A 13940-nucleotide genomic window follows, 5' to 3' on the forward strand; every position below is an offset into this window, starting at 1 on the left:
CCTAGCTGCGCCAGTTAGAAGCTACTGTGCTTGTGTGCGGCTGCCTGCACCCGTAGACACTTATCTGTGAACTCACATCTTTTTTCCTGCAGATGCCTTCCAGGATGCCAGATTTGCCAGCAGCTTGTGAGGTTTGCAGTTTTTTTTTATTTCTACTTGCCAAAAATCAAAAATAACCTCTGTGCCGGTGTTCTGTGTACAGCTACCTCTGAGATGTTAAATGAGCTTCCTTTATGGAGTTTAAGGAGCAGATTGAAAGCCTGATGTCATGCATGCATGCAGGTGTCTTGGGTGACTCAGTAAGCTCCAAACAAGATGGATCATTCGATGTACTTTTGGATTGCACGCCCCACACACAAACGGTTATATTAAATGTACTGCTGGTCTTACCGGCTTATTTGCCACAAATAATCTTACAATATGTGCAATTCCTATTCCATGTACTTAAAACAAAAAAAACAAAAAAACTGTGTGTGTGTGTAAGTATATGTCAAGCTGACTGTGCTATAAAAACAGTGCAGAGTAATGTTTATATTCTGACAGTGGTGTGTGTGTGTGTATATATATGTGTGTGTGTGTGTGTGTGTGTGTATATATATATATATATATATATATATATATATATAATATAATATAGATAGGTTAATGATAGTGCTATGTCTTTTTAAAAAAAAAAAAAAATTTGTAGCATTTTTGTAACACCCCCCCCCCGCTGCATCCTATAACCAACGAAGCATTGTATTACTACAGGTGTCAACTGATGAGCCCAGCCTCAGAACAGGAAAAGTCCAACACATCTCATGCAATATTTATTTGTTCCACCCTGTGGTCGTGCCAAATTTTAGGATCCCCCTGTGAAGCAGTATAACTATTTTGTATAGACTGCATGTGGGATATTTTCTTGTTTTTAGTAGAAAGGAGCAGAGTCTGGTGTGAGCATGACATTTTAGGAGAGCTTATTATATATAATATATATAAAAAATGTATGTATGTCAGAATACCTAAGTGCATTGTACGTGGCATTCTTTCTCAGGTGCTGCTGCGGCCGCTTGGTCAGACAACATGCTTGCTTTACAGCGAGTGTTGCTATGAAGTACTCCGATCTGAAACTAGGTGAAAATTTCGTGGATGATTTAGAAGAATGGTCTGTAGAAAAACACACAGAGGAGAGCCCAACAGACGCATTTGGTGTTATAAACTTTCAAGGCGGTTCACACTCCTACAGAGCCAAGGTAATAAAAAAAATAAATAAATCAATGGCGTTCCTCTTCTCAGAGTCCTAGGGTTTTTGTAATTTCATGTCCTGTTTAGTCACCTTTCAACAATGACCCCTATAGAGGGTAACACGATTAAAGAATCTGCTGCCGTGCACACGGTTTTAATTATTTCTTTATCTAATAAAGCATATTCATTCTTATCTTTTTTAGTATGTACGATTGTCCTACGACTCCAAACCTGAAGCAATTTTACAGCTGCTGCTTAAAGAATGGCAAATGGAATTACCCAAACTTCTTATTTCTGTGCATGGGGGAATGCAGAAATTTGAGCTCCATCCTCGCGTCAAACAATTAATTGGCAAGGGTCTAATCAAAGCTGCAGTGACCACAGGAGCCTGGATTGTTACTGGCGGCGTCAATGCTGGTAAAACACTTTCCTTTAATTTGGCAAACACAAGCCCTGTATGTCAAATGGTTCACCAACAAAATGGCGCCTTTAGCCCTTGGATGTGTGTAAGAAACCATTAGTATTGCAAAATCTAATTTCTATTGTTTGTTTCCCCCCACTTTTTCTGTTGTCTTCTGTGGGAACAGGTGTCGCGAAACATGTTGGTGATGCACTTAAAGAACACGCTTCAAGATCTTCCAGAAAAATTTGCACCATTGGAATAGCGCCATGGGGAGTTATTGAAAACCGAAACGACCTTGTTGGAAGAGATGTGAGTAATGTTGTCCAAGCTGTGAATGGCTTACTGAAGAGTTCATGGACTATGAAGTACCGATTTATTTCATTCCCTCACTATCTCTAGGTTATCGCTCCATACCAAACGCTCCTCAATCCCCTCAGCAAACTCAACGTCCTCAATAACCTTCATTCCCATTTCATACTGGTTGATGATGGAACTGTTGGAAAATATGGAGCTGAAGTGAGCTTAAGAAGAGAACTGGAAAAAACGATAAACTTACAACGCATCCACGCACGTACGTTTTCCTTTTCTTTAGACACTCTCGCCCTGTGTTTACAAAAGACTTTAGACTGAGACTTTTCTCAAATATTTCAATTTTGCTTTATATCCAGGTATTGGCCAAGGAGTCCCAGTCGTAGCACTTATATTTGAAGGAGGCCCTAATGTCATCCTGACCGTGCTGGAGTACCTCCAGGAGAGCCCACCCGTCCCCGTTGTTGTTTGTGAAGGAACTGGGAGAGCTGCTGATATCTTGGCTTATGTGCATAAGCAGACAGACGACGCAGGGTATGTATTGATTTGTTTTGTGGGAAAGGGTATCCCTGCTCATTGACTACTTCCTGTTAACACATGGTTCCTTTCAGGGAGCTACCCGATGGTGCCGACTCGGAGATCATTTCTACAATCAAAAAGACCTTCAACTTCAGCCAGTCTGAAGCCGTTCATCTTTTCCAGAATGTGATAGAGTGTATGAAAAGCAAGGAACTTGTAAGTTGCTAGAAAAACCTCACAGTGCATCTTTTATTAAATACAGCAGAGTGTTCCCTGGATCGTGTAAATCAACACTACAAATTCAGTTAAAATGTACATCTGAATTATTGGGTAAAGATCTGCACACTGGCCGTCTGTTCTCCTAAAAAGGTTTATATGAATGGGAAACAAAACCAGTAGCGAATCATCACAGGAGAACAGAAAATACATACAGCTTCCGTTATTGAATAACTGTAAAATAATAATCGTACTACAAATATCGATTGCTTAACTGTAAAACACACAATAAATGAACGTCTTGGGTTTCAGTGTTCTTTATAGATTTATAAATGTTGCCTGAGCTACATCAACCCCATCAAAATCTGCAATGATTGTAACTTGATCGCGAATACATTAGCTGCTCAACATTTGATGAACTTGCAGAAATCTAGCACACTGATATTGTTACATTGTATATGGGTATAGCGTTATATAGAATGTGTATATTATATTTGATACACAATATACTTGTCACGCGTCTTAGCCTCGTTTAGCTAAGTTATGTGGGGTGCAACAACCAAGTGAATAATGTGGATATTATGTCTTCGCCAATGTAGAATAAAACCTCATGAAAATATGGCATAAATTATATTCAATATATTATAGCCCCTGCTGTATACTTAATGTTTATGTGTATATTTCTTTAAACAGATAACGGTATTTCACATTGGCTCGGACGAGCACCAGGACATTGACGTTGCAATTTTAACAGCCCTTCTTAAAGGTAATGTTGGCGAGGGTGCACATCAGCTTTGTTGTGAAATTATTTTAATTCTAGTAAGTAATCTAGTCCAGAGATGGGCGCTAAAAGTAGTCTGGGCACAGAGTGAACTTTTGCCAATAAACTTGTAACTTTAGTTTCGATACGAAAGCAAAAAAGTGATTCTTCCTATTGAAAAATGGCTTGTATCCAGTGCTTTATCACTGCTGTAAGACTTCGTCAGAGTGCTGATACGTGCTATTGATAGCATAGAGATTACACATGGGGTCCATAAATAACAGACTTTGGTTATAATTTCTTAGTTAAGTAACATTCTCTTGCTTTATAGTTTCCCTTTAAAGGGGCAGTTTAGTGTCCCATACAGCCTCACCAGCAGGCAATACATATTAAAGTACTTTCATTTGTGTTCTTTTCCTATAAGCGAGAAAAGACCCCGCAGTGCGCTGCCCACTTTGTGTTCCATTATTCGGTTTCAGGTGCTTAAAGCAGGAAAGAGCTGCCATTGAAATAAATGGGAGTCCTTATCTGTTCTTGTGCGCAGCGGCTCTCGTTAGACATGGAAATCTCACGAGCATCCGCACGTGTGCATTACTGGCCAAAAGATGGGTTTGATCACTTATCCTGCAAGCCAAAGAGCCGCGTGGCACGGAAACTGATTAATCCCTCTATGCGGAAATATTTTAAGATGATGCCCAAACGATTACATGCATAAAAATTATTTTTAAAAATGATTGTCTGAATGACCTTTTATATATTTTTATAAAGTTTGTATAATGTGTTTTTCTGGATAGGCACAAATGCTTCTGCACTGGACCAGTTGATTCTAACCCTGGCATGGGACAGAGTCGACATTGCGAAAAACCATGTTTTTGTCTACGGACAACAGTGGCTGGTGGGTATTTTTAAAAATCATTCTGGACAGATTGTCTTAACAATATGTATAAATAAATATTTTATTTCAACCTACAACACACTTTGTGTTCTAGGATAAGGTTTTATCCCCCACGGCCTTTTTCGCTATTGTGGTTGAATTATTGTTAAACATTTTAGTACATGTGACACCTTTTCTTACTGTTCAGGTTGGCTCTTTGGAACAAGCCATGTTGGACGCCCTTGTGATGGATAGAGTCTCTTTTGTTAAACTTCTTATAGAGAACGGAGTCAGCATGCACAAATTCCTCACGATCCCCCGGCTGGAAGAACTGTATAACACTGTAAGTTATCACTGCTCTGACAACGCGATCTAGAACTCTTTAGTTAACCAAGTTCTCATGCAATGTAGCATTTTCACACCTTTTTTTTTTTTTTTAAAACTAGGCTTTAAAATGTCAATGCCTATTGTAAGTTACCTGCAATACTTTGAGCAGCTTGCACCCATATGTATAATATGCATTCGCAGTTAAACCCAAGGTTGTGTGTGTTTTTTTTTAATTCTGTTTTTGAAAATGTAAATTGTTTTCCTGTCCATCTTGGGGCACTAAAGCTTGATTTATTTACTTCTAACCTCCATTATTTCCTGCAAATACTTTTGCACGACAAGTGTCAATGTTTTGCATATACTTCGGTGCGATTAGTGATTTTGATCTCCTGATCCAAACATGTAATATACTTACAAAAACATGACTTGCGTTTTTGTGATACATTTCTCATTTTTACCTTTATCACAGTAAAGCTATGAGATATATTAACTATATAACATTATTCACGCATATTTCTCTTTTCCATTTAAAGAAACAAGGTCCTACTAACCCAATTCTGTTTCATCTAGTTCGAGATGTGAAACAGGTAAAGTGAAATCCAGTTTCCTATTTCCTTGCTATTAGATATTCAACAATAACCTTTTATTAAACTCACAAGCTGTAAGCTTTCATTTGTTCACTAAACCGCAAAAAATATATTTATGGTTGCGTTAAGGAAGAAATTGGAAAATGTGCATTTTTTTTCTTCTAGTGTTTCATTGAATTTGTCTTGAATGATATTTTATGATGGATTTTTTGGCTTCTTGATTTTTTAAGTCTGATACTGTACATATGTAGGGTTGCATGCTTATTTCTGTTGAGGTTTCTATGTACTGGTTGCCATCCTTATGCCATTTCGGTTGTGAATTGATGCATTTCAGATGCCAGTATTGATTGTGTTAATCTCATATAAGTGTGCTGTTTATAGGGCAATCTTCCTCCAGGCTACAAAATCACGCTCATTGATGTGGGCCTTGTCATCGAGTGCCTGATGGGAGGAACTTATAGATGCACTTATACAAGGAAGCGCTTTCGGATTATTTACAACAATCTGCCGGGTGGAAATCGGGTATGTGCCGCTGTTCTGTTCTCCGATTCATCTATTTATGCTGACGGGTGAAAATGCAATCTAAAACAGGAGATCTTAGAAGGTTGTGTAAATGCCCCATCTTATATAAAGGGCCACAAATACAAATTACATTGAAATATTCTTGGTTTCTATCTCCTGGCCTTAAGGTGTACTGTCTATGCACGGGCATACATAACCATGTTGTATATGCAGCTATGTTTTGGTCATCGGGTGCTTCTGATGCCATTAACCGAGAATGATCTTACATTTTTTACAGAGATCGGGAAGAAACACGTCAAGCAACACACCTCAAATGCGAAAAAATCACGAATCCTTTGGAAATCGGGCAGATAAAAAGGAGAAAATGCGCCACAACCACTTCATCAAAACGGCGCAGCCTTATAAACCAAAGGTATGATAATCATCTCCCGGTGCTTCAGAAGTATCATCCGCACAACAGGCGATCGATGCTTCTTCTGCACGTTGAGTCAGCATTTGGCTAGATCTATTCCAAGCATGGATACGTTTTAATCTGTCTTCTAACATTTGGTCTGCTAGAGTCACCGCCCCCCCTTGTGTGTTGGGCGTACTGGTAAACGGAGTTTGGGGTAAATGTCCTATATGTGCTACAAAAGGCTTATGCTTCAACTATGGGGCCTTACATTTTGTTTCCTTACACCAGTCCCTTTTAGCTTGTTAAATATTCGATGTTCTACATAGGTTTTTCCTACGTTGGGTATGTGTAGCCTCAACAGACCGGTTTATTATTTAAGGTGAATGCTTTAAGCTGCACAACTCGCCTGATAGTTCATAAATAATAAACAGACTGGCCATGGTATCCTGCTATTAATTGTCATAATTAAATTGCTGAACCTTTTTGTTATGTTCTTGTGTGTATTTATGAATACATTTTATAAGTCATGCAAATTTGCTTTTCAATACTGTTAATTTTAAGCGACTTAGCTTTATTTTACTAGCTTTGTGTTTACAATAACTTTGCTTTACAGCAAGATGCATCCGCAGATGACGGGAGAAAGAAAAGGACCAAAGATGAGATTGTAGACATTGATGATCCTGAAATGAAACGCTTTCCTTACCCTTTCAATGAGTTATTGGTTTGGTCTGTGCTCATGAAAAGACAGAAAATGGCACTTTTCTTTTGGCAACACGGAGAAGAGTCCATGGCAAAGGCACTCGTTGCATGCAAGCTATGTCGCTCCATGGCCTATGAAGCAAAACAAAGCGATGTGGTGGATGAGACATCTGAAGAATTTAAAGAACATTCCAGGTATTGCAGCTCAAGATTAAAATTAAGATTAAAAAAGGCAAAAGATCGAGCCTTACTTTTGCTCACATGGCCAGCCACTCGTTTATCTCTGTCTCAAGAATGAGCTGTGAAGTCTGTGTGATAAAAGCTGGGCTTTGCAGTGATAAATACATGCAGGCCTGTATATCCTGAATTGTTCAAATACATTTTTTGTGGGTTTTGTATATCTACAAAAAGTGTTTTATTTCTGTATCATGACGCATTGTGTTGGTGGGACACTGAGATCTCATAAGTATGTAGGCGATCAATAATGAACATTTAAACAGATTCTTGGCAAAAATAGTGCCAAATATAATAAAAGCTTGGGTACTTCATAAGCAAGATTAAGCACTGAAAGCAGCATTTGTCATCGTATTGATTCAGTGATTCTGGAGGTTTGAGTCATCCTTTCATGCCTTCTGCAGCAGAACTTATTGACTTGTAGTTCTGTACCGAAGGATTTAATTCCAAAGGAAGTTTAAGTGGGGATAAGTAATGTATTTTCTTACTTTAAATAATAAATACAGTGTAAATTCTTATTTTTTTCCTTGTTTATTAATATAGCGAATTTGGACAGCTGGCTGTAGATCTACTTGATCAGTCTTTCCGACAAGATGAAACTATGGCAATGAAGCTTCTCACATATGAACTGAAAAACTGGAGCAATTCTACCTGTCTAAAGCTTGCTGTATCCTCGCGGCTTCGTGGTTTTGTGGCCCATACCTGCACCCAGATGCTGCTATCTGATATGTGGATGGGAAGGTTAAACATGAGGAAGAATTCCTGGTATAAGGTACTTTGAAGCAAAAAAAAAAATTCAGTATCAATTATTGTACATTATATTGTGTAAAAAGTTAAATATTAAAGCAAGGTATCAATTTGCTGTCACAGTTATCAATGGAGTTGCTGTGTAGGAGCCAAAACAAACTAATTAAAGCAATATTCTTTGCTACAATGGTTGTTTCTCATGTAACCTGCAGGACGCTCTCCAGCTGCGTAGGCTTTACAATGTTGGACTACAGTATCATCGCTTCAGGCGATAATGTCTTCGATAGCAAGTGTGTATTTTCAATAACTTTTTATATTTGCTTTTTGGTGTTTTATAGGTCATCTTGAGTATTTTAGTTCCTCCTGCCATCCTGATGCTTGAATATAAAACCAAGGCAGAAATGTCCCACATACCCCAGTCTCAAGATGCACACCAGATGTCCATGGAGGACAGCGAGAACAACTTTCAGCATGTTTCCGAAAACATTCCTATGGTAAGTGTGTGTGTTAGTGAAACTAAAACAGAGAGTTTCCCGAATCCTTTCGCTCTTTCATTGCTCACATACCTTCCATGAAGGTGAGTCAGAACTGCCTGAGTGGACACCGAATCGGTGATAAAATTCCTTGGAAAATGATCCGTGTTCAAACTGAGATGCCACGGCTGTGGGGGGGGGTACTATCTTTTCTTTCTCTTCATACCAGTTAATTCTGGGAAACTACAGGGCCTATGATATCCAGATGAACTCCTTGTACTGTAACGCTAAAGCTCTGTGTATAGGTGTTCCTGTAGGTCATGTGCTCACGACCGTATGCGACCTAAAGTGAAATTAATCCACAAGCGTTTGATGCCGTCCGTATCGTTCTGCATTTGTGAAATCGAGGTCTTGCAGCCGTTAGATTTGAATGACTATAAGTGGCCACTTTTATGAACAGATGTAAACAAATGTAACGCAACTGTAATTCTCATTTCTTCTTATTTTTTAGAACCAGTTCAACGAAGTTCGTGTTTTCGATACCACCATTGCCAAGCATGAAATCGAGACTCAGGCTAAACCTCGGAAACTTCCAATAACACAGAAATTTTATGCTTTCTACCATGCTCCCATTGTGAAATTTTGGTTTAACACGGTGAGTGTTTGCGTCTTGGAACGATAACACAATACTAGTACTGCATATGCGCTGGGAAGCTGCATACTTTACAGCCATATTACATTTGTGTCACAAAACATAACCCTCTAGATAATTTTGCTTATGTCACGGTCATAATGTTTCTTCAAAGTCAAAGTGGAAACACCAGTCAACCAGAGAATGGGTAAAAACCTCTTTAGTTTATGGGGCTGTAATGCTGAGCTCTTTCTTTACCCATCCCTGTCTGACCACTGAATGAGCAGTGATGGCGGCCAAGTATAAATACGCTGCAGGAAAGGGGAATGCGGAGGGGATGTTAACAGGCAAGGAACGGGCATGTCAAAAAATGTGAAAATGTCCAAGTCGTTAAGTAGATAAGCTTGTATGTGTTTGAGTTGTATGTAATTACCAACAATAAAGAGGTTTTCATGTTGCGTTACAAATTCTGGTCATGAATAAAATGAGTCGGTGGCTTCTTAGTTATGGTCTGTTTTCCCTTCTCTTGTTTTTATTAGCTGGCATACTTGGGATTTCTCATGCTTTTCACGTTTGTGGTTCTTGTGAAGATGGATCCCTTGCCCTCTGTTCAGGAATGGATTGTGATTGCATACATCTTTACCTCTGCAATTGAGAAAGTTCGGGAGGTTCGTATTCATGTCTTACGTGATCGATGATATCTAAAGAAAGCCCTTCTTGCCCCAAAACAAAATATGTAAGTTGTGCGGGTTCAGTAAATGAGAGAAGAATATTACAGCTAAACACGAACACTGCAGAAATGTTAACCGCCATTGCCACGAAGGCTGCAAAAATTAAACAGCTCTGTCCTTAAAGGGCCAAAGGTGCTTAAGTAATTTTACTATTGGTGAATTTATATATAGGTATATTATTTGAACTGTGTGTACACTTAGATTTCTTCTTTGATTTTACATGTAATACGGTGTATGGCTTGCATAGTCTCCCTGAAGATCCAGAATTAACAATATTCCTTACAAAGTTATGTAGATCCCTTACCAGTTCAATTTTCTTCTGTAAGATATTTTAAAACCCTGAAACTCAGAATAGATTATTGCAAGGCGACTTATTTTACTTTAGTACGTTTTTGAGGATCAATTAAAAACCTAAATGATGCTTCTATATATATTAAAATATACAATCTGAAATCTGAGCCAATGCAAAGCATGTTATATTTATGTGAGCCTTTTAATTTATATATACCGTAAGTCTTGTTATATTATATACTAATTATGTCTTGTCTTCAGCACTGCAGAATCTGATGGCGCTATATAAAACAATAAATATATATGTATTCACATTTTTTTTATAGATCTTTATGTCAGAAGCTGGAAAAATTAATCAAAAGGTCAAGGTTTGGTTTGGAGACTACTTTAACATCACAGACACGATTGCAATCATCACTTTCTTCGTTGGCTTTGGACTGAGGCTGGGAGCTTATAGGAGTTCTTCAGAGATACCGTATGATCCAAACGCTGAGGATGTTCACTATTCAGCATATATCCAAGTAGCTGGAAGGTTAACATACTGTCTGAATATCATTTTTTGGTATGTCAGACTGCTGGATTTTTTGGCTGTTAATCAGCAAGCAGGACCCTATGTGATGATGATTGGAAAAATGGTAAGTTGCCCCTTCTTAGAGAAATTTTTTGGGGAGGTTTGTTTTCTGCTATCTCGATTTAATGTCTCTCCCCCCCCCCTATATGTTCACGATTGTTCCCCCGATGTGTTAGAGATTGCCTTAGCACTATTAACAGGTCAATATCCAAAACATTGATTACTGAGACAAATGCCTTGCCTTCTGTTTGAAGGCAATTCTGTCATTTGCTGGCAAGAAGAACCGTGCTTCAGAAGGGATGTTCCATTGTAGTAAACCAAGGTTTAACATGTAGAAAGCGAGCATGATGGTACCATTGTGGTGATCTGGGGTAGCTAACGTAAATACCATGCTAAAGAATATGGAGGAATATTTGTGTCCGTTACATATGCGTTTCATTTTGCGGGTATATCTTTCTGGAAGAGATTTCCTGCTACTGCTAATTACTGTACTGGATTTGATTTTGGGCTGTGAGAGGATTTCTGAACACACTCACAAATAATGGCTGACATTAAATCAATGTCCTGCACCATCTTTAGTCCAGTCTAAATTGTTCGCAAAAAATCTTGGCCATGTCTTCTAAAACAAAATTTAAGTTAATAGAACTTTAAAAACAGACGTTTTCTCGTATGTAAAATAACATATTTTTAAAATTGTTCTAATTTTTGCATAATGTTTTCCGGCAGCTGATTAGCAGCCATTTGTATGTGTTGTAGCCCAATCAGCTAGACAAACACCCTGCTTCCTTATAATACTGCCTGTGGCAAACATTACAATTGCTTTGTCTTAATGGCCCAACCACATGCCATGGTTAATGAAAGTCTGGAGGAGAGCAATGTGTTGTACAAAGATGACTTCAATAGCATTGCCATAAAGAATCGGCTCAGTGCCATGTCTTAGCAGGGAAAGTCACCAAAAATATCAAATGCCAGCCTACATCACTGTATACAGCACTGGATTTTATGCAGGAATAATATAAATATATGTATATATTTATATTACTGTTTGATGTTGGTACTCTTCATCATATGTGAATGTGGTGTATGGTTTTAGGAGATCAAGTGTCTTCACAGAGGGTGAATGGTAAGAACTGCATTGTTCTATCCAAGCCATTTGCCTAATTAATATTAAAGGACCAAAAACAGAAAGAAGCATCTCCTTTCTGATACTGTGGTGAAATGTAACTGTCCTGTTGGAATGGTTCCCTTAGTTTTATTTGTAATTGAAATATACAACCAAGGTGCTCTCCTTAAGCCGCACATTGTATGAGTATATATACAAAATATCTAATACATTTTAGAGTTGTAATTGTAGCGTGTGATCTATAACATAGAAGGTTAATTGAGTAAATGTAATATTTGTTTGTGTCTGCTGATATTTACAGGTGGCAAACATGTTTTATATTGTTGTTATTATGGCTGTTGTGCTGCTGAGTTTTGGTGTTCCAAGACAAGCCATTCTCTATCCTACCCAAGAACCATCCTGGACTCTAGCCAAAAATATTGTGTTCCAGCCATACTGGATGATCTTCGGTGAAGTGTATGCCTATGAGATTGATGGTAGGTTTTCTTACGAATGCACTGAAACCGGTATTGACTGCTATAAAACTACTATATACTGTATAACATATATATATATATTATACATTTTCATTCTCATGAGATGATGTTTTGCGTCAAGGGGGAATCTTGTTTGATCGCATAAAGTTGTAAGGGCTTTATTCTATGTCGACAGAGCCTTTCCATTATCATTGTTCTCTCATCGGGCCACAAATTCATGCTAGAATTAAACATTTTGTGAGAGAAAAAATATAAATAAAGTGTTTGTGACCCGTTAGTAAGAATACATAGAAATATTTTAGGAGGGGGTCTAGTGTAATTCAGATGTACAAGTGATACATGTTTACAGATATAGTAATGGCATTGTAAAATTCAGATGGTTAGTCGGTTTCAGGCCTCAGCATTTCCTATGTGGTATAAAAACCTTTTCGAAGTGCACCTTACGGCCTTTGCTGTAAAAATGAGATGCTGCCCAATAACACAGCTCGTGCCATTTGTTTTTTTTTGTCTTGTTCCTATATCTAACATGCCAACAGCTAAGCAGAGATAGACCTTATATCCCCTTTATCAGCAGGTGTAAAATACTTTGATATACATTTTCATACAAATTAATTTGTCATTTTTCTTTTTTTAAGTCTGTGCTAACAACTCTGAAGAAATACCAGATCTGTGTGGCATTGGGACGTGGCTGACCCCATTTCTTCAAGCCGTCTACCTCTTTGTACAGTATATCATCATGGTTAATCTACTCATTGCCTTTTTCAAGTAAGTATTTTGTATATCTGTCAACCAAACACTAGAAATGGGCGCTAGACATGATACATGAGTATTTTTGTGATATGATGGTAAACATACAGGTCACAAATATTTAAAGTAGTTTCCAAACTTTAAATGTGGAAGTCAAGAAGAACACATCAAATCACAAAATTCTTACTAACAACATGGTTGGTTTGACTATTTCAGAGGTGTCCGAATTTTAACCAAAATACATATTTTCCTTTTTATTTTTCCTGTAGCAATGTATACTTCCAGGTAAAGGCTATTTCAAACATTGTGTGGAAGTACCAGCGATACCATTTCATTATGGCTTACCACGAAAAACCCGTCCTCCCTCCTCCTTTAATCATTCTGAGTCACTTGTCCTCCCTTTTCTGTTGTGTGTGCAAAAGAAGAAAAAAAGACAAGCATTCACATGGACCAAGTAAGTTTTTTTTTTTTTATTTATTAGTATTATTATTATTTTTTTGTAATTGGTATATTGGTATTTTATTTTGCATTTGCAAGAGAATAGCTAATTTGGTCTAAAACTAGTATTTGAAATTGTTCTGTGGTCACAAGTGACTAGTGGGATCTGCTGTAGCAATTTACAAGTGTCCTAGATTATGGATAGGAGTAAGTAACGTAGGGCTGTGGATTCTTGCACTCTAAAAAGGAGTTTATTAAGCATCTGCGTATTGTAATGTAGGAGGAGATGTTCCAAGGTACGGTTTTAAGGACGCTTATCAAAACTATATTGAAGGGCCCTATTCTCTGAAGGCTTTTTTTTTAGGATTACCTTACTTCTATTCAGGCCCATCTGGGCCGTCAGAGCACCAGGAGCCCTGGAGCAAATTGCATTGTGTTCTGGTTCGAAGGAATTGGTTATTCAGTTATCTCACGCATACTGCATAGTAGTAGCATTGGAAATTGTGTATGTACCTTGGGAAATATTCCGTCCATTAGCCATAGCATTACAAGTTATGAAATGTATAATTACTGAACTACGGAGCGTGTTATAACAAGTTTGACAATGAACAAGATTCATCTTAAATTTGTATCGCTATAACGCA

General features: G+C 37.9%; 1 protein-coding gene across 1 annotated transcript in view; it reads left to right on the top strand.

Moving 5' to 3' along the window:
- Positions 1–13940, top strand: part of TRPM7 (transient receptor potential cation channel subfamily M member 7) — a 38981-nt gene that overhangs the window by 14676 nt on the left and 10365 nt on the right. Inside the window, exons 3-23 of the mRNA XM_053463761.1 lie at positions 93–131; positions 1034–1232; positions 1428–1641; positions 1812–1936; positions 2027–2198; positions 2296–2470; positions 2548–2671; positions 3365–3437; positions 4226–4326; positions 4514–4648; positions 5601–5741; positions 6019–6153; positions 6749–7029; positions 7612–7840; positions 8154–8309; positions 8800–8943; positions 9459–9587; positions 10268–10576; positions 11937–12111; positions 12747–12876; positions 13128–13312. Coding sequence (XP_053319736.1) covers positions 93–131; positions 1034–1232; positions 1428–1641; positions 1812–1936; positions 2027–2198; positions 2296–2470; positions 2548–2671; positions 3365–3437; positions 4226–4326; positions 4514–4648; positions 5601–5741; positions 6019–6153; positions 6749–7029; positions 7612–7840; positions 8154–8309; positions 8800–8943; positions 9459–9587; positions 10268–10576; positions 11937–12111; positions 12747–12876; positions 13128–13312 — 3371 coding nt within the window. The remainder of the gene's footprint in view (positions 1–92; positions 132–1033; positions 1233–1427; positions 1642–1811; positions 1937–2026; positions 2199–2295; positions 2471–2547; positions 2672–3364; positions 3438–4225; positions 4327–4513; positions 4649–5600; positions 5742–6018; positions 6154–6748; positions 7030–7611; positions 7841–8153; positions 8310–8799; positions 8944–9458; positions 9588–10267; positions 10577–11936; positions 12112–12746; positions 12877–13127; positions 13313–13940) is intronic.

Source organism: Spea bombifrons, chromosome 4, assembly GCF_027358695.1.
Source record: "Spea bombifrons isolate aSpeBom1 chromosome 4, aSpeBom1.2.pri, whole genome shotgun sequence".
Taxonomy (NCBI): domain Eukaryota; kingdom Metazoa; phylum Chordata; class Amphibia; order Anura; family Pelobatidae; genus Spea; species Spea bombifrons.